At 54.5% G+C, this 19,638-nt stretch overlaps 1 protein-coding gene across 2 annotated transcripts in view; it reads left to right on the top strand.

Annotated features, from left to right (window-relative positions):
• PAX7 (paired box 7) overlaps positions 1-19,326 on the top strand; it is a 99,354-nt gene extending 80,028 nt beyond the window's left edge. For both annotated transcript variants that reach the window (XM_061187056.1, XM_061187055.1), the window contains exons 8-9: positions 11,816-12,062; positions 19,211-19,326. In XM_061187056.1, coding sequence (XP_061043039.1) covers positions 11,816-12,062; positions 19,211-19,326 — 363 coding nt within the window. The remainder of the gene's footprint in view (positions 1-11,815; positions 12,063-19,210) is intronic.
• Positions 19,327-19,638: the final 312 nt, after the last annotated feature.

Below are 19,638 nucleotides of genomic sequence, written 5' to 3'. Positions count from 1 at the left end.
AGAACAAAACCAAACCCAGAAGCCTCCGAACATGGCAGCAAGAGGCAACTCTGGTTGCACACTGGGCTTCTCAAAGTTCTCTCCAAAGTCCGAAGTGTGTTCCCTCAAGGCCCTGGGGGTGGGTTGTAACCGATTTTTATGTATTAGCTTTAAAATGCAGGCTCATTTTGCATGCTTTGCCACTGTGGAGCTATATTTGTTGACCATCACAATAAAATTAATTAGCATCAGGGCAAGTCGACACTCCAGGAAGTTGTGCCATGTTCTCTTGTGACTTGGCATGGTACATGATGCCATGCAACGTCATGGATGTTGAGACTGAGGGAGAGGGAAAGATGACTGGATGTGTGGAGTTTGGGTGACCAAGAGGTTGATGTAATCGTAGACAGATACAGGGAGTACAGGAGGAGGATTGGATCAGGGTAGATGTATGGAGGTCAAGGCCAGGGGGCTGCCCAGGAGAGAGCTCAGGGCAGAGATGTGGATTTCAGAGGCCTCTCTCTATAGAGACCCGGAGACGGAATAATATGCTCAGGGGGAGAGGAGAGAAAGCGGCTGGGAGGATGCTTGGTCCAGCTGTTCCTTTAGGCTGGATGAGAACACGGGGGGACCCACATGTTTTCTTTTCCCCCTCCATTTCTACTATGGGTGGCCGGGATCTTGAGGTCCCTGCTCTGTGCTGCAGCAAGAATCTGGTTGAGGGTGAGGGGGGGAGCAGAGACTCTAAGAAGGAAAGAAAAGGATGGAGCAGAGCATCCCGGGTCCCCAGCTGGTCCTTAGCAGCGTCTGTCCTCGCCAAGCTGCTTCCAGCTGAGTGTGATTTTGCTATTTATTTACATGTAATTATTGCTATGAGGTGCAGATATTAACGCTGTCAAGAGCAATTTGCTCTGACATTTTTCACTCACTGAGTGCCCCCGCCACTCTCGATGGAGCCCAGGGCTCTCCCAGCCCGGGCCGCTGCTCGCTCGGTGGCCGGGCCGGAACCACCCAGCCGGCAAGGAGTGGCGTCAGTGAGCTCACCCGGCTCCTCCGCAAACTCATTAAACTTCGAAATTGAATTTGGTCCGGGAAAGGACTGGCTGCGCCCTGCTCCACCCGGCCGAGGCTGGCTCAAGGCCTCCCTGCCCTGCCTTCCTCCAAGAAAACTGGGCAGGGGCTGGCGGCTGAGGCTGGCAGAGGGCAGCTGGTGAAGCCGGTGGAGGGTCATTGTCAGAGAGGTGGGAGAGGACGCAGCCACCAAGGCAGCCACGGCATAAGGGTCAGGCATGGCGGCTGGAACCCTCTCGACCCCGTTACCTGCTCACCCTACAAGAAAACCAGGCAGCTCTAACTTCGGGGGACGTTATTGCAATTGACTGCTATACCCACCTAACAAAGAGACTTCCCTGTGGGGCCCGGCAAGCACCTTAGGCAGCCTGCAGGGGGTGGTACCATGCGCGTAGGAAAGGTGCCGAGCTGGCCCTGCAGTGGGTCCCGGAGATAGATGCTGGAAAGAGAATCAACTTTGGAGTTACACCTTCCGAGTTCAAGCCCCAGTCCACCACTTCCTGATTGTACAGACTTGGGTGAGGTTTTTTAGCTCCCCTGAGCCTCAGTTTCCTGATCTGTAACGTGGAACAGCCAATACTCGTATTTCATTGAACCTAAGATGATTTGATGGTGGTCCTTTCTTGATCTTCTCAGAAGACCTCAACAAAACCTTTGCACACAGCTGGTGTCATTGCTACCACAGCCGTAGCAAGGTGCTATGGATGGTGAAATGCATTCCAGTTCTAGAAAGATGAAAATCCACATTGTTCTGACAGCTGTGGTAAGGAGTGAATGGCAGTGCTGCCCGCCCGTAGTAGGTGCGTGGCACGTAGTAGGTGCTTAATTATGGAAGGCTATGATCAGGTTTCCTTGTGAGCCTCTTGATAACCAGGGGCTGTTTTATACAAGAGGACACTGAGGTTTGTTCCTTTTTTCACTCGTTCTTTCCACTTAAGGGACTTTGCTCCTTGGAGAGGACCAAGCAGGGCCTGAGCCATCATGGCCGTGAGTCCCTAACGCGTTGTGATACGTGCCAGCTTGTCTGCCCAGGTACTAACGAGGCCTCCCTGCCACCACTCACTCCCTGCCATGGCCAATCTGCGTCCTCGTCTCTGGTAATTACCGAGGGGGAGCACTCCCACCACGCCAGGGGGCCCGAGAGCCCAGGCCACCGTGTCCCCCTCCTCCTCTCCCAACCTGGGCCCGGCCAAAGTCAAGGAGGCCCCCCTCCCTCCCCCTCTCAGCCCTCCCGGCTCCCCCTCTTCCCTTCAGCTCAGCCAATTAGGCCCCTGACACCTGGAGCCGCTGACAAACTGTTTCTGTCACTTGCTCTCTGTCTTTCATTAGGGCCGCAGAGGAGGGGGAGCTGGAGGGGAGGGGGAGGAGATGGGATCTTTCATGCTTAGTAAGGCCAGATACATTAATTACAAAACGGCCATTTGCCGCGTGAAAGTGTGCTAATTAAATTTATGCAATCATTATCTTTAAATAGTCATATCTTTCCCGGCGATCGGCCCCTTCCTTCTCCAACCCCACCGCCGCTCTGAGAGCGGAGTTGCGCTAATCCCCATCCGCCATTATCAGGCCATCAGAAATGGTCTCTGAATCCCACCGCACCCCATCAGCTCCAGCACCCGCCAGGGACCAGGAGCCCTTGGACCCGTCCTGGCACAGACCCCTTCAGACTTGGGCCAACCCAAGATCCGCCTAGGGAGGGGGAAGCCAAAGTCAGCCCCCCCCCACCAGTGTTTCTAGATGCTTCTAGATGTTTCCAGATATTTGGAGGTTGACATCTTGTAGACCAAACACTGGAAATTTGTGTGTGTGCGTGTGAGAGAGAGAGAGAGAGTCTTAGCTTCTTGGACAATGAGTGGGAAGTCATTCTGTGCATCCCCCCCATTTTCGAAACAGCCTTTAGCTAAACCGTCAAGGACCCCTGGGGTGAGGAGGGGGCTCTGAAACCCACTGAGTTGAAGGGAGAGGAGGGACCTTCCATTTATTTTCATCCACCCAACTCTGTGCCAGGCCCCGTGCTGGGGATAAAAGATAAGTAAATTCATTCATTCATGGATTCACTCACTCAATAAATATTTGTTAGACATCTACTGTGTGATGGGCACAGGGAATAAATAGGACAGCAAATGTGCCTCTAGCAGCTCTTGGTCAAATCCAGGGTCAAGGTCAGTCTGTGCCCAGGGCAGAAAGGGGGACCACGGCAGGGCTGAAAGTTTTCTCTCAGTGATGCCCTTTTTTGGCTTCGTCTCTCAGAGTGCCTCCCTTCACACACCAGGAGGTTCTTACCACAGTCTTGGCTGAATCCTTCCTCTGCAAAAATTATTCTCCCTGCTTTCCTCTCCAATCAAACAGAGCCTGACTCCTGAATCTTTTTGGGTCTGGTCTGTGGAACTCCCACATGGAGGGAGGAGAGAAGCTGGTGGACTCTGGCGGTGGGGAGGGCCCTCTGGGCCAGAGATGACAGTCAGTGGCCAGCTGTTTCCCGAGTGCCCTCTGAGCTTCTGAGGTCCCCAAGCCCCAGTGTGTGCCCTTGGTGAGATCAACTAGAGGGGCAGACTGGACATGTGCCCAGACATACGTGCTGTACCCATTAGCAACACTCACACATGAGAATCACAAACGATACTCACACACATGCACACACAATACTCTCACACGAACTCAGGAGCACACATACAGAACTCACACCTGCACACGTACTCTCATGTGTACATGCGGGCACGTACGTGACACACATGCACACACCATATTCACATACATGCACACACAGACTCACAAACACACATACAAAATTCAACTAAACATATACACAATACTTTCAAGTGCACCTGCATGCATGCACACCCACACTAGTCTCACATATGCAATATCCCCCATATGCTCCCATATAATACACACACACACACACACACACACACACAACACAGAGAGTTAAGAATGACCCAGAGCCACATATGGTAAGTGAAGACCACAGCCAGTGCAGGGCAAGAGTACTGGACTAAAAGTCAGGGGTCAAGGGTTCTTGCCCCAGTGCTGCCACTCATCCCCTAGGTGATTCTGGGTGAGCCCCTCCTAAGCCTCAGTTTCCTCATCTGAGAAATGGGGTAACAGCGCTTCATAGAATGGTTCTGAGGCTTAAAGGGAGATGGCTTTGGAAACTGTAAGGTGCTGTGCTCATGCAAGAGAATGGCCTTCATGGAAGACTGGGTGGGGACAAGCATGAGGGGATACAGGAGTCAGGGGGCTGGGGTTGGGGTCGGGCAGGGGAGGGATGCTTGCTTGGGCACCAGCTCTCCTGGTTGGCAGGGGGCTGCTGTGTGAGATGTGGCTGGTGGAAGGTGTGGCAGGCGAGGGCCACAAGCAGAAAGATGGAAGGCGAAGTGGGGGGCGGCGACAGGGAGACCTGCGGGAAATCTTGTTTGGATGCTCAGAGTCAGCACCCGAAGCCCATTACCGCTGTCCACAGGAGGCAGGGAGAGGGGAGGGGGCCCAGATCCTCTTAGCGGAGAATTGAGCGTGAGAGAGGGGGAGCAGCGGTGGTGGGTGTCTCTCTGGGTGGGTGATTTCTCGCTTGCACTAATCCCAGCATGGAGCTGGGGACAGGCGGCAGGACGGGCAGGTGTGCGTTTGTGTGATGTGTGTCTGCGGTGTGCGGTGTGTGTAGGTCTGCTTGCCCGTGTGCATCTGTGAAGTGTGTGGGCGGCGTAGGGGCGGGCAGTTGTTCACGTGTCTCATTCTTCGTGTGTCCATGTTGGCTTGTCTGTATAATGCTGTGCTTATCCCGGTATGAGTGTCTGTGTGTATTCTGTGTGCATGCCTGTGATTTCACCCACATGGGTGTGGAGGTGTAGTCATATTGTGTGTGTAGCAACAATAGTGATGATCTGAGAGCAGTGGTTCTCAAAGTTGGCAGCATACTAGAATCATTGGAGGAATGAGCTTTTAAGAATCTCGATTACCAGACCCTCAGACCAACTAATCAGCAGCTCTAAGGGGTGGGGTCCTGGCATCAACATTTTAAAAGACTCTTCAGGTGATTGCACTGGGCAGCCAACATGGAGAAGCAGTCTCCGAGCAGACAAACCCCAGGGGAGCCGCCCTGTGCCTTCTCCCCAGCTCTTAGCCTGCCCTTACGGGGTTTATCTGGACACAGAGATGGACTTCAGACCCCAGACCCTGAGAGACCAGGGCAAGTCATGAGCTGGGCTTCCCCGGCTCATCCTCAGCCTGGGACAGTCTGTGGTCCAAAGAGATATATTTCATGTAATGCAGACGGAAATTGTGTTCCATTCCTGGCAAGCTGTGCCCTTACCTTCCCTCCCTGACAATGGGAACAGGCTGCGCCCCAAACATGCCCCTCTCAGCTCGTGTGGAAGTCAGGGGGATGAGTTAGTAAGCGGGTGGACCTGGCAGGGCTGCAATCAGACCTGAGGCTTGGAGATCAAAGCGCTTAGTGTGCCAAGCCAGCCGGTCATTTTGGGGCCAAACTGGAGCCTGCCGGCAGGAGGAGTAGCCATCGTGAGCCCCAGGACCGGCTACACTGCCGCTAGTTTGGGGGACACTCTGCCCGAGTGCAAACCATTGCCCCTCTTTGAGCCTCGGTTTCCCCATCTCTGAAGATGTGCCAATCTCCGAGGTGCCTCCCAGCTTTCATGTGTGTATTTAGATGTGCTTACGTGCAGGTGTGTGCACAAAAGTGCATTGATGAGTTTAAGAAGGGTAGGTGGGCGTACGTGAAGTTTATCATGACAGTTTATTGGAGTTTTGATGAAAAGCCATGTGGTGATCTGGAGAAGAGGTGTTTTGAGTGGTCTCACCTTCTGGGATGCAGGTGTGTGTCCCTGTGGAGGTGCAGTGTGGGCTGCTCTGTGCGGTGTGTGTGTTGTGCAGGTGTGTGAATTCTGGGCCTCGCTAGTTCTCAGCAGGAGACTTCATAGATTCGCCACTCTCTACAAATGAGCACATTCAGGGACCCTTGGGGACCAAGGCAAGCCATGACCTGGGCCTCCCCAGACCATCCCCCAGAGGGGTATGACCTGTCCATATGACACACGCCTTGCTCCCTTTCCAGAGCGCAGGCAGAGTGATGCGCCATTCAGAAAGCGCCCACTGTGTGCCAGGCCCCATGGGGGAGAAGAGATAGAAAAGACAGGGTCCCTGACAGGGAGGAGGTCCCTGACAGGGAGGAGGTCCCTGACAGGGAGGAGGTCCCTGGGTCTGCCTTGTCTCAAGCTATGTCCCATCTAATCCAGGTGGAAGGTCGGGAGAGAGGAAGAGGAGGGGGAGAGCTTACATTTACCGAGAACAAATAACATGCCCGGCACTGCGTAAGCATCCTATGTGCATTTACTCATTTAATCCTTCCAATAACCCTATAGGTAGCTACAATTACTATCATTCCCATTATACAGATGAGAAAACTGAGGTCCAGAAGGTTAAAGAAATTGCCCAGGGTCACAGCTAGTTAGCGGCAGAGCATGGATGCTCATGCAGATAATCCTGGCCCCCAATGCTGCAGGGAAGCCCCTCAGAGCACTCACTGGCCGAGTGCCTTCGGTGAAACCGCTGTCCCTCTGAGGCCTCAGGGTCCCCTTCTGGCATTGCAGAGGCGGGGCTCCCCACCTGCTGCCTGGTCGCTGGTCCCGTGGTCCTTGGCCTCATTCTAACCCCAGTCTCATCTCCAGGTCCACCGTCCTGACCTCACCAGTCTCGGCCCCTGCCCCTCCCTCCCCCCTCTGCATCCTGCCATGGGCCCACTCACCCACCCCGAACCTGGCCATGGAGCCCCGATGATGGTGATCACCCCTTCTATTGCAGCCTCGCTCCCAAAGCCACGTTCGGTTATCACAGAGGGTGCAGATCTCACAGCTCAGCCTCCTCTGTCCCAGGCCCTCGGGGCCAGCTCAGGAACGGAGGGAATTAATTACATTTTTCCCATCCCCTTGTTTTAAAGTAGGGGAGCGCCAGCACTTCCCGGGGGAGGAGGCGGTGAGCAGAGGATGTGGAAGGGGGGCTGGTGCTTGGCTCCTGCGGCCCCCACCCCCCAAAACCTAGAAGCCTCTCCCCGGCGGCAGAAGGTGGCGGGGTGAGGCCGGCCCCTTATTGATTTAGTCTGGTGGAGGCTGGGACTGATTTAGAGCAGAGGGAAAGGAAGGGGCTTGGGGTGGGGGGGCATGGCGGGTAGAGGGGGAGAGGAAGGGATGGCTGTCACTCAGCCTGACAGACAGCCCAGGGATTTGCCTTCAGATAAAACCTTACAGATGTGGAGGTCGGTATTGATTTTGAGTTAGTAACGGTAACGTACCAAGAAGTAATACATTAGTGAAAGCAAGGTCACCGGGAAAAAAGTAAAACCCACCGGGGGAGAGGCCTTAGCATACTGGAGGGGGGTGGATTACCGCATCAGACCAGGACTTCCTCAAGTTCAAAAGTTTGCAGGCCCCAGACCTCGGCTGGGCCCCTAACTCTGGGCAAACGCTTCCTGCTTCCGCGGGCAAAGAGGGACTCCTGGGGGCCCATGGGCCAGCCACAGGCCGGCGAGGGCCACGTAGGCCTGTGGGGCTCTGTGCAGTGGGGTGGCCGAGGGCCTCTCTCTCTCGTGCTCTCCAACACAGCTTGCTGTGGGGAAGGAACACAACTAGGGGTCAGGGAGACACGGGTTCAAATCCCAGCTCTGCCACTTACTGGTGATGTGATCTCAGGCACTCCTTTTCACGTTCCTGTGCTTCAATTTCCCCATCTGCAGAACGGGGGTAATAGCCCATTTGCTGGAGAAGTCATTCAATGCTCCCCTCTCCCACCTCTCTTTAGGTGGGTCCAATCCCATCGGCTTGGAAGTGGTCACGCCTTGAGACAGGGGTTGGATGCAAGGGAAGCCCTTTGATCCCCAGGCCTCCAGGCACTCTGGAAGAGAGCAGGCAGATGCTGCACATCCCCCTTTCACACCTATCCCAGATGTGGATTTGATTTGATGTTCCAGGGCAAATCCCATTGAACAAATCCCATTACAGGGAGAGCTCCCTGGGCCTGAGCTGATTCTGAGCTGTCTGTTAATGACCCAGGGTCCAAGCCCCCCGAGCCACTGGGCACCACACGAGCTCCTTCTGACAAAGCATTCCAGGAAGTCTTGCAGCTCCGAGGATCTTCAGTCTTATCGTTGACCTTCTTGCTATGTCTCAAACCTGCTAGGCGTGTTCCAACCTCAGGGCCTTTGCACTCGCTGACTCTTCTGCCTGGAAAGCTCTCTGCTCTGTCTTCCCTTGGCTGGTTCTTCTTGGTCCTGCTGAATCTCACCTCTCTGGGGAGGTCTTGCCTGACTACTCCACATACTCTGTTTTTCTCCCATAGCGTTTATCAGTATCATAAATTATATTATTTGTTCATTTATTTGTTGTCAGCCTCCTTCACTCGACTGGCAGCTCCAGGAGGTCGTGGAGCTGCTACTGTTTATTCCTGTATCTCAGTGCCTGGCTTAGTGTCTGGCACATATTAGGTGCTCAATAAATATTTGCTAAGTGAATATGCATGAATTCAATAGGATTTTCTGAGCTTATAGGATGTAGCAGGTACAATGTAGGCACTGAGGCTGCAATGATGGATGAAACACAGTTCCATCCTGCCCTCAAAGAGCTCACAGTCCGGCCCTATCTCTAGCCTGGCACATAGCAGCAGTCTGTGAAACGTTTGATCAATGAATAAGTGAATGAATGAAGGATGTCTTCTGGAAACACTATATGGTTTGGGATAGCTGGGCCATAAAGTGCAAGGTAGGAATGGGTGGGAGGAGTTGGGACAGGCAGGTAGAGGTCCAGTCACAAGAAGCCTTTGCCCTGTTTATCTGGGAGGTATGAGGAGCCACGGATAGTTCAAGCCATGTCGTCAGATTTGGTGGCGGTTGTCTGTAGGGCTCTGCTTTGCAGGATGAGTACTGGGTCTATGCACAGCTCCCAGCCCATCCCCCAAAGCACCCATCTCCTCTCCCTAACCACTCCCGCTTTGTCCCCTCCATCCCATCCTTTCTGGGGGGTGGCATCTGGGTGCTGTGCAGGAGAGAAGGATTAAACTGGGGTCTCACCAGAGCTGACAAACCCTCGCAAGAGTCTCCCCAGCCCCACAATTGTCGTTTTGAAGGAAGAGAAATGGGGGCCTGTGTGTTTTCCCTGAGCCTCTAAGTTTATTCCTGGGGCCCAGGCCTCCTTGAAGGGAAGAGCAGGGTTAGTGTTTATATGGGGTAGGGAATGAGATGATGGTGATTTTCTTAATTTAGATGGAAGGTGAGGTCTAGATTGGGAACCTGACAGGCAACCTGGAAGAGAATCGGGTCTCCTAACCCCAGGGCAGTGTGAAATTCCTGAGTACCGCACCCACCCCCGCCAGGCCCACCAAACACACACACCAGCAAATTCCTCAGACCCAGGACCCCATCTCAACAGTCAGAGAGCAACAAACCCAGCTCAGCGGTGTCAGACGTCCTCACACACCACCCCCTTCACCGGGTCCCTCTCGCCAGCACCCCAGCACCCCTGGGGGGACCCTGCCATGAGAGAGGCCTCGGAAGTGTGTTCAACAAAGAGTGAGTTTGGGAGAACTCAGCTCCCTAAACCAGGTGTCTCCTCTCCCAGACCCATCCCCGTGTGTCTTTGCCATCTCACTGGGTTGACACCCCGTGAAGTCCCACCTAAACCCCACCAGCTGCGGTGGAGACAAAGTCCAGCCCCAGCGGGCCTGGTGCCCTTGACGTTGGTTCTGGGAGAGGGTGGAGAAAGAAAGGACAGAGGAGGGGTGACCCCCAGGGATGAGGGGAGCGTTCTGGGTACATTGTGGGAAGAGTCAGGGGGAGACTGTGTTCATGGCATTCCGGAGGAAGCAGGCCCCCCAGGGGTGAGGGACCCCACCGCACACCCCCACCAACAGCTGCCAGGGAACAAACATCTGGAGTGAGAACCTCTACCGTGGTTAAAACCCATCTTTGAGAGTCAGACTTGCCATTATCAGGGGAGTGGGGTCAGGCCTGGACTGCTCCCTGGCAGACCTGCTGTGAGATCTGGGGAAGCCACAGCCCTTCGCGGGCCTCAGTTTCTCCATCCGAGAAATGGGCCCCATGGCTCCTCCCCACACTTCTCTGCAGGGCTGTGCACCGGGAGAGTCTGTTGCTAAGAGGAGGGAAAGGTAAGGAGAAGGGGAAGAGGAGGATTAGAGGATCTGGGGCTGCTGATACCTGAGCACTTTCCGCACACAGAGCCCGTCTCAACCTCCCAGCCACACTCTAAGGATGGGGGCGGTCACAGGGGTTACAGGTCACCCCTGGCAGCTGCACAGCCAGTAAGTGGAGGAGCTCAGTGTCTGCCCCTGGCCTGAGGAGTCCAGATCCACGCCCTCTACCCCGCCCATGCCTCATGCCTGTGGCAGGGATGGGTCAAAAATGGGAAGGTGAAAATGTTCACAAGGTGTCTAGTTGGCAAAAAGATCATTGCTCCAATGCCCGAAGCCTGCTTTCTCCCCGGGGGGCGGGGTGGGGACATCAGAGAGCACACCGTGTGCCCAGCATGGATTGCAGCATGGCCCTTCAGCTCCGTGCTAAGCAGATTATCAGCAAGACTGACCACCCCTGGTCCTGGGGCCTCCCTCCCCATAAAGGGTGGCATTACCAGGAGGTCATCAGGGTCCCGGGCCCTGCAGGTCAGGTCCACAAGGGCTGCCTCTCTATCCCCCTCCCCCTCATCTCTCCTGGATTGACCAGGACACCCCACCTGCACCTCACCCCGCCTGCACCTGCTGCCTGCACCGCCTTTCCCACTCTCTCTCCGGTAGCTGGGCCACCGGGATGCCTGGGTGCCCTCCTCTGGGCTCCCACAGCCCCCTCTGCTGCCTCTACCATGCCCCTCATCACTCCATATCCTGATGATCTGTTGCTAGTTGCCACCCCCACCAGACCCAGAGACTCCTCCGGTCAAGGTCAGGGACCATGGCTCTTCGTCCTCTGAAGTCCCAGGGCCCGGCCTGAGGCCTAGAGCCATAGTCATCATCAATGCATGTTTGTTGAATGAATAAGTGAACACACCAATGAACCAACACCAGGTTTTTAAGCTGAGTTTCTAGAGACAAGCCTCACCCTGTCAGCTGGGGTTGCCAGCACTGATGGTGAGTTCCTGTTTGCTAAACCAGGCCAAGCAGGAAGGGGGTGATGGTCACAGACATCTGGGAGCTGCCACAATCAATGCTATTGGAAAGCATTGGCCATGTAGGGGCAGAAGCTCAAAGTCAAGAGCATGGTAGGCCTAGCGCAGGATGGGGGGGTAAAGCTGGACGGATCCAGAGTCTTTAACCTTCGTGTTGGAAGATGGGGGCATCCCAGTCTGATGGAAGAGACCTAATTAGCTGGTTCATTCATTCAGTCAGTCAGTCAGTCATTCGTTCATGCATGTATGCATTCATTCATTCAGCAGACAGAAATAAGGTGCCCCTCAGTGCCAGGCCCAGGAATAGAGAGGGGAACTATGCCTGCCCTGCCCCCAAAAGCTCTCAGTGGAGGGAGGCTCCATGGGCCAGGACTTGACCAGAGAAACCGCTAACCATCTTACCCACAAAGGCAAGCCAGCCAGGTAAATGGAGGATCTCAAGGCTGCAGAGACCTCAAGGGAGCAACTCCAGCAAAGGCCAGTCCAAGCCAGCCTGGCATCTCCCCTGCTCACACTTGCGTCTGCCAGGTCCTTCCTCCGAGCCCCCCATGCCTGCCGTGGCGCCAGCACTGACGGTCTCTCCCCCGCAGGTGATGAGCATTCTGAGCAACCCCAGTGCGGTGCCGCCGCAGCCCCAGGCCGACTTCTCCATCTCTCCGCTGCACGGCGGCCTGGACTCTGCCACCTCCATCTCGGCCAGCTGCAGCCAGCGGGCTGACTCCATCAAGCCGGGAGACAGCCTGCCCACCTCCCAGTCCTACTGCCCGCCCACCTACAGCACCACCGGCTACAGCGTGGACCCCGTGGCTGGCTACCAGTACGGCCAGTATGGCCAGAGTGAGTGCCTGGCGCCCCGGGCGTCCCCCTCCCTCTCCCTGCCCTGCCCGCCTCCAAGGACCTCCCGCTTATTTGTAGAGAACAGCAAGGTGGTGCTGGGGTGCTGGTGCCCATTTCACAGGTGAGGAAATTGAGCTCCAAGAAGGCGGAACCGCTGTCCTAAGATGATGCTGAGACACTGCTACTGTCTTAGAGCCGCGCTGCCCCATAGGAACATAATGCGAGCCACCAGTGTCATTAAAATTCCCTAGTAGCCACATTTTACAAGTGGAATGATTTTTACTAACATTTTTTATGTAACCCAGTATATCCAAGAGATGATCATTTCGATGTGTAATCCGTACAAAATTAGTAATAAGGTTTTTTTTACATTCTTTTTTCATACACTGTCTTTGAAATCCAGCCTATTTTCATTCAGATGCTGTTTTCATTGGAAATACTTGATCTGCATTTAAGTTGCATCAAATTTACAACTGAGGAAGTAGATTTACACACCCAAGTTGTTTCAAATATACTGAAAAGTTTGCCAACCACTAAATTAAAGGGAATTTCAGTTTTTAAATTTAAGTTGGATAAAATGAAATCAAAAGGTAACATTCAGTTCCCCGGTTGCCCCAGGCACATTTTGAGTGCTCGGAGAGCCACGTGTGCTGGTGGCGGCCGTGTCAGACAACGCTGCGTGAGAGATCCTGCCCCTTTCTCCCCGCCCCACCCCCGCTATAGGGCAAAGCAGTATCTTGAGTTCTCTCCCCGCCCCCATCCTCAGCCTTGGTTTCCCCAAACCGTGAGCCGGTCTCAGGTGCCCATCCCAGCTGCCACACCCTTGGCACCTGGCCTGGGGGCAGAGACGGCAGACCCTCAGACCAAAGGCTGCAAAAGGCAGGCTGGGCCACAGCCTCCAGCTGGACGGGGATGGACGGACGGACGGGGCAGCAGCAGGGCTGGTCAAGACAGCCCGGGGAGCCGAGGTCACAGGCTGCTCCTCCTGCCCCGACCCCGGCAAAGGTGTCACCTGCTGGTGTCAAACCAGTCAGAAGGGCATGTGACAAGAGGGTGTGACCTTCCAGCCCCAGGGCTTCTCTGGGCTTCTCTGCCCTCACTGTAGCCCTGACCCGGCGCCACTAACCTCTGCTTCCTAAGCCCACACCCGCCCACCCCTCCTCACGCAGCCTTGGCCTCCACGGCTAAATGAGGGCCAGCTGTGCCGGCCTCCGCCTCCCAGCCGTGTTCGCAGCCCCTTCCCTGTATATGTGCGTGTTCGCATACGTGTATCTGGGCGAGTGCGAATACATGCGTCATGGATACCTTACAGTCTGTGTGTGTGTGGGGGGGGGGGGTTTCGGCATGCATGTGTAAGTGCACACATCTTGCGTGTAGGTGTGTTTATATGTATATATGTGAATGTGTGAGCATCACATGTGGGTGTATGTGTGTATGACACACGTGTGGGAGTATAAATGAGCATATCGTGTGCACGTGGTTGCATGTGGGTTTGTATGTGAACACTCCTGCACACATTTGGTCATGTGAGTATATGTGGCTACAACACATATGCACGTGTGTTGAAGTGTGTGTTCAGGTGTGTACGTGTGGCTCAGTGTCTAGGTAGGTGCCTGTGTTTGACCTGTGTCGCTATGTGGAATGTATGACAAATATGTGTGCATGTGTGTCGGTGTGTAAGTGTACGAATATGTGTGGCAGCATGTACATACGCTGGAGTGTGTAAGTGTGTGTATTGGGGAGTATGTGTGTGTGCAGAGTGTACATACGGGTGTGGGTCTGCTTGAGTGTGTGCCTAGGTGTGGCTGTGTGTACTGGTGCCCAGTTGTGCATCTGGGTGTGAACACATGATGCTGTCTGTGTGTATAACTGTGTCTGTGTGAATGTGTGTGCATGGGGTCATAGGACACACGTGTGCGTGTATATCTGAGAGCAGGGTGCCTGCATGTGCACGGGAGTGTTTCCAGAGGGGCCAGGCTGACCCCCTGCCCCAGCCCGTGTTCCCAGGCACGGAGCGGGACACACATGCTCTTGATAAAGAGTTTAGAGCAGCTCCAGCGGCGGCGGCGGCGGCGGCGGTGGCGGCAACCCTGGCCTGGGGCAGGCGTTAGTCACACCCGGAGCCCTGTGCCCCACTCCAGGGGCGCCTGCCCAACTCGGAAATAAAATTAACCCCAAAGTCAGCACGGGGGCCGCGAAGGAGGGGGAATCAAAAGGAAAAGGGCCCAGGAGGCGAGAAAGGAGTTTTGTTCCCCTTTGCTGGGGAAAAGCTGGCCAGTGATTTCCTCCCCTGTCCCCACTCACCCTCCCACTCACCCCCCCATCCTCCCTCATCCCTCCTCCCTCCGGCTCCCCCTCCTCCCACTCACTCCCCCTCTAGCTCCACCCTTGCTCCCCTGGCTCCTCCAGGGTCGCTCAGAGCGCCTCCTGGGCCACCTTCTCCTGCCCTCCCAACTCAGACCCCATACCCCTCCACCCACCCCACAGAGGCTCCAGGGGCAGGCTGGGAAGGGCCTGAGGGAGAGTCTGCCCCTCCACCACCACGGTGTGGGCAAGTCACCTGCCTCTCTGAGCCTCAGTTTTGCCGTCTGTGAAATGGGGGCCCAGGGATTAGACTCCATCGTCTTGATGTTTTCCCCTGGTGCCATCCCCCTCACCTTTGACATCCTGGGACAGCCCAGGGACACACGGTGTTCCCACTGACCCTGCCCCATGTTCATGGGTGGCCGAACCCACCTATGACTGGGCTCCCACAGCCCACGTGCGAGAGCCTCATGTTCCAAGCCGTGCTGTGTATGCCCAGGGCCACCTGTCATCTTCTCACATCTGTCCCATGCATGAGGTTAGCCCACTGGGCACTGGACGAAATGCATGTTCCTCATTTCGTGTAATCCTCAAAAATCCCAGGTTATTTGCCCTCAGGTTACAGATGGAAAAGCTATGGCTCAGAGAGACTAGGAACTTTCCCCAAGGTCACACAGAAAGTGAATGATGGACTCCAGGTCATCTAACTTCAAACCTAGTTCTCTTTGGGCCAAACCACAAACCTGTATAAGATGCTGAGTAATGATGCACACCTTGACCCACCTGGGTGTGGATTCATGTGCACACCTTCACATGCACCTATGATGGACAGAGATTTATTTCTCTGTGTGTATTCACTAACGTGTGTCTCTACATAGCTTCAAGGTAGAACTATACAAGATGTATGTGTATAAAGAAAGGAGAAATGATGGTTTCTTGAGCATCTCCTATGGGTCTGGCATTCCATCCTGACGGCCACCCTGCGCAGGGTGCAGGATTATTCCCATTGGGCAGATGAGGAAATGGGATCCCAGAGAGATTGGCTGCCTGAGATCACCCGGTGGTACGTATCGACGTGCACACGGCCGCACCTTTAGCCACGGAAAGCCTCACTTTCAGGTGTGCCTGGAGTCACGTGGGCCAAACTCTTAAGCAGCAGGGTCCACCTCCTCTTCCCGGGCCTCTCGTCTTCCCAGGGACACCTTCACACCTTCCTTGCCTGCTCCCTGCCATCGTCCATCCATCCGTCTCTCCCCGTCCCTAAAGGGGGTGGGGGCCGGGGGGCAGGGACGGGGCACATGGCAGATTAATATGGCCCTGGTGTTCCCAGAGGCCAGGGCCGTACTAATGATGGGGCTGATAGAACGCAGAAGTGTGAAAAGAATTTTAATAGATCTGACAAGTCTAATAAGAATTTGTGTCTAGAAGGGTCCTCCTCTGGGGCCGCGGGCTGACGAGACGCTGACGGCTGAGATTTGTTTACTGGTTGGCATTGCTGCCACCTCTCCTGCCAACTCCCGATTAATCTAATTTGAGACATTTAGAGCCCAGGCTCAGGCGCGAGGCAAAGGAGGGGAGACGCAGAGAGACAGAAGGACAGGAAGGGCCATTGACAGAGGCCATAATGAGAAATGTCACAGCCCTGCCCCTCGCCGGACCCCGGCTTGACCCCAGGGAGAGGCAGGCTCTGCGGGACGACGGGTGCCCTTGAAGTAGGCTGGGTCGTAGGTAAATTTTGGCTTGGTGTTTCCTTGCTCATCTTGACAACAAGCACCTACTGCGCGCAGGGCCGTGGCTGGTGACAGGGAGAGGCTAAAGAGGGAGAGACAGAGTGGCCAGAGGCACAAGCAGGACAAATTCAGGCTCCTCCAGCTCACGTGTTGTGCGCGTGCCTCTGGGCCAGCCATCTTTCTGAGCCTCGGTTTCCATGTTTGTAAAATGGGAACAACCGTATCTAAAGCGTGCGACTGTTGAAAGAATCAGATGCGATTTTGTCCGCCTAGTACCTAGTGGTTCCCATCCATCATTGTTATTCAAAGCCAGACCTTTCTGCCCCACCTGCAGGACGAGCTGTGCCCTTAGACAAGTCACTTACATTTCCTGAAGTAGAAAATGGGGCCACTGCAGGCTTTGGGGTATAGAGTGTTCCATACACTCTGAAGTGCTGTACACGAACAAGGGTGATGCTATAGGAGGCTGCTGGGTGGGGTTGGTGGGGGGTGATTAGCAGCTGGCATCAGACTGCCTGCATTTGAATTATGATTCCATAATTTAGGAGCCCTGGGATCTTTCAAGTTATGCAGTCTTTCAGGGCAGGGCCTCAGTTTTGTCATATGCAAAATGGGGATGATAATAATAATACCAGCCTCACAGAGTTGTTGTGAGAATTTTAAATGAGACAATGTGCATAAAGTGCTTAAAACAGGACTGGCAGGGAGCCAGCTCTGGGGAAATGTTAGCTTCCCCTCCTCCCCTTCCTATCATCACCCTGACAGTGAGGCCTCCTCGTGGGCAGGACCTGGAGCCCAGATGAAACTGGCTCCAAGTAGCTGAGATGGTGTGGCCACAGCTGCCGGGCCCCCCTGAGGCCAGAGATGGGAGATTTTCCCACCCTCACCCAGAGTAAGGGCCAGATCCAAGGCAGGGCGAGGCAGGCCACCACCACTCTGTCCTACCTGCTGGGAGCCTGGAGGCTGAATGACCTCAGAGGCAGCACCCAAGGGGCCCAATTCAGGCTCTAGAGCCTGGGAAGCTGAGGGGCACAGGGTCCAGACACTCCAGAAAGACCCCAGGGCTCTTGCGCATCCTTTAGGAATCTAGGGGGCCATGCCCTGAGCCCTCTGTGCCTGGCATCTTAAAGCCCATTATCTCATTTGATTCTCATAACAGCCCTTGAGGAGGCTGGAATTTGTTCTCCCCATTTTACAGACAAGGAAACAGGGCTGCAGAGACAAAGTGATTTGCCCAAAGCCACATGAGCAGGAGGTAACTGGGCCTCTGAATTGCCCCATTCACTGTTCCTTTCCTTCTTGCCACCGTCAAAGGGCATGTCTGCTTACTAAGCCCCAATCCCAGGAGCCCACGTCTGTCCAACTCACTATGTGCCAGGCACAGTGCTAGCTAACCACTTTATATACATTTTCTCATTTAATCACAATTACCCTTCAGCCTAGGTGCTATTACTATCTTCCAAGGAAACTGAGGCTTGGAAAGGTGAGATGGTATGCCCCAAATCACACACTGAGAGTTGACAGGAGCGGAGTTTGCATCTAGGTCATTTGAGCCCCTAGGCAATACAGCCTCCTGGAGCTCAATTATTTTTTAGAATTTTTTTTTTTTTTTTGGCCATGCCGGGTGGCATGCGGGGTCTTAGTTCCCCAGCCAGGGATTGAACCTGAGCCCCATGCAGTGGAAGCGTGGAGTCTTAACCACTGGACCGCCAGGGAAGTCCTACTGGAGCTCAATTATTGATACAGCCCATCTCACCTCCCCCGTTGCCCTCCAGCCGTGCCTATCACCTCCTGGCTCTACCCACCCATCCTAGGCAGGAGCCCCCAACTTTGGGGAGACATGTAGAGTGTTACAGGGCCCCTCAGTGGGCAAGTGACAGAGAGGGTGTTGGGCCAGGCCTCGTGATTCCTACTGTAGTCCCCTCTCCATCTTCCTCTCGCCTCTGGATCCGAGGGGTCCAGGGGGTTGGATTGACCACAGCCACAGATTCTGGTTTGGGAGGTGGCATCTCTGTGCCTTTCAAGAGGCCTTGGTCACATTCCAGTCAAGTCATTTGGTCAGGGATGATTTCTGCTGCAGCCCCAGGCAGGCACAATTAGGACAGTCACGACAGAACACACGTAGACATACCTGCACACACACACGCACTCACCCAGACACATGGACCTGGCTTAGGTAGAACTCACCTGTGCAGTTACCTGTACATGCACAGGTGTTCCCACTGTTTTTCTACACATGCAGGTGCACACCACTCTCACCCACATCAGTGCACATGTACATGTGCAAGTATTGTTCGTGCCCATTACTACATCCCGGAGATTCTTGTTTCCACGGTTCACACACACGCAAGTACACACCCTCAGACTCTCATCCCTCTCCTCTGGGTGACCAGAAATGACAAGGCTGAAGGTCTCAACTCCCTGCATTACAGGCTCCTAGCTCCTCCTTCTGTGTGGACCCCTCAGCTCCCCGGCAAAATCTCCTTTGATTTTTGAGTACGAGGTCTTGCTTTGCCTCATCCATGAGCTGGGCTTAGGGTCCAAAAAAGGCAGAAGGACCTTGCCCTCATTACTACCTGGATGCCATGGGACTCACTGGATGTCCCCCAGAGCAGGGATAGGTAGAGACATGTTGGAAAGAGGAACTAATTGTTCACTAAACAACGTGATACCCTCTGTACTTCCCTACAGAATCCACGAAAGAGCTGGGTAAATAATGTGTTAAGCAAATATGTGCTGAATGATTGGAGAGGAAGTGAGAGAAAGAGCTTCATGAAGAAATGGATGGAGGGATGGGTGGATGGATGGATGAACAGATGGATAGACAAAGAGTGGATGGACAAACTGATGAATGGATAAATGGATGGACAATGCATAGATGGATAAATATATGATTGGATGGATGGATGGATGGATGGATGGATGGAAGAAGAGATGGATAGATGGACAGAAGGATGGATGGATAAATTAATGAATAAATGGATGGATGGATGGATGGATAGATGAATATGTGGATGGATGGATGGATGGATGGATGGGTGAATGGATGTGGGGCAGATTGAATAATAGGCAGAAAGAACCTCAATTTCTAGGAGTTTATCTTTTTTTTTCCAGCTGCTGTTGATTACCTGGCCAAAAACGTGAGCCTCTCCACACAGCGTCGCATGAAGCTCGGGGAGCACTCGGCTGTGCTGGGCCTCCTGCCCGTGGAAACTGGCCAGGCCTACTAGGGCCCCTGGGGCGACTCGCCCCAGCCCAGGTCCCAGCCTCACCCTTACTGATCCCTGAGCCTCCCAGCCGCCGTCCCTTCATCGCCCTGGGGTCCCAGGAGGCCAGGAAAGGAGCCCATTCCCTTCTCGTGGCCAGCGCTCTGGAGACGAGCAGCCTGTCCACCATTTGCCTGTGATTAGGGACCTGGAGTGACCCCCTTGGAGTCTTCCCCCTCACTGTCCCCCCAGGAGGGTCTCTGGTCAGCCTGCAGTCTTCCCCCAGCCGAATCCTGTCGTGGCCTCTGTGCCATTTCAGGCACAGAGATCAAAGCT

The sequence above is a fragment of the Eubalaena glacialis genome, chromosome 3 (genome assembly GCF_028564815.1).
Source record: "Eubalaena glacialis isolate mEubGla1 chromosome 3, mEubGla1.1.hap2.+ XY, whole genome shotgun sequence".
Taxonomy (NCBI): domain Eukaryota; kingdom Metazoa; phylum Chordata; class Mammalia; order Artiodactyla; family Balaenidae; genus Eubalaena; species Eubalaena glacialis.
The sequence above is the reverse complement of the archived record's forward strand: the minus strand, read 5'-3'. Positions and strand labels throughout refer to the sequence as shown.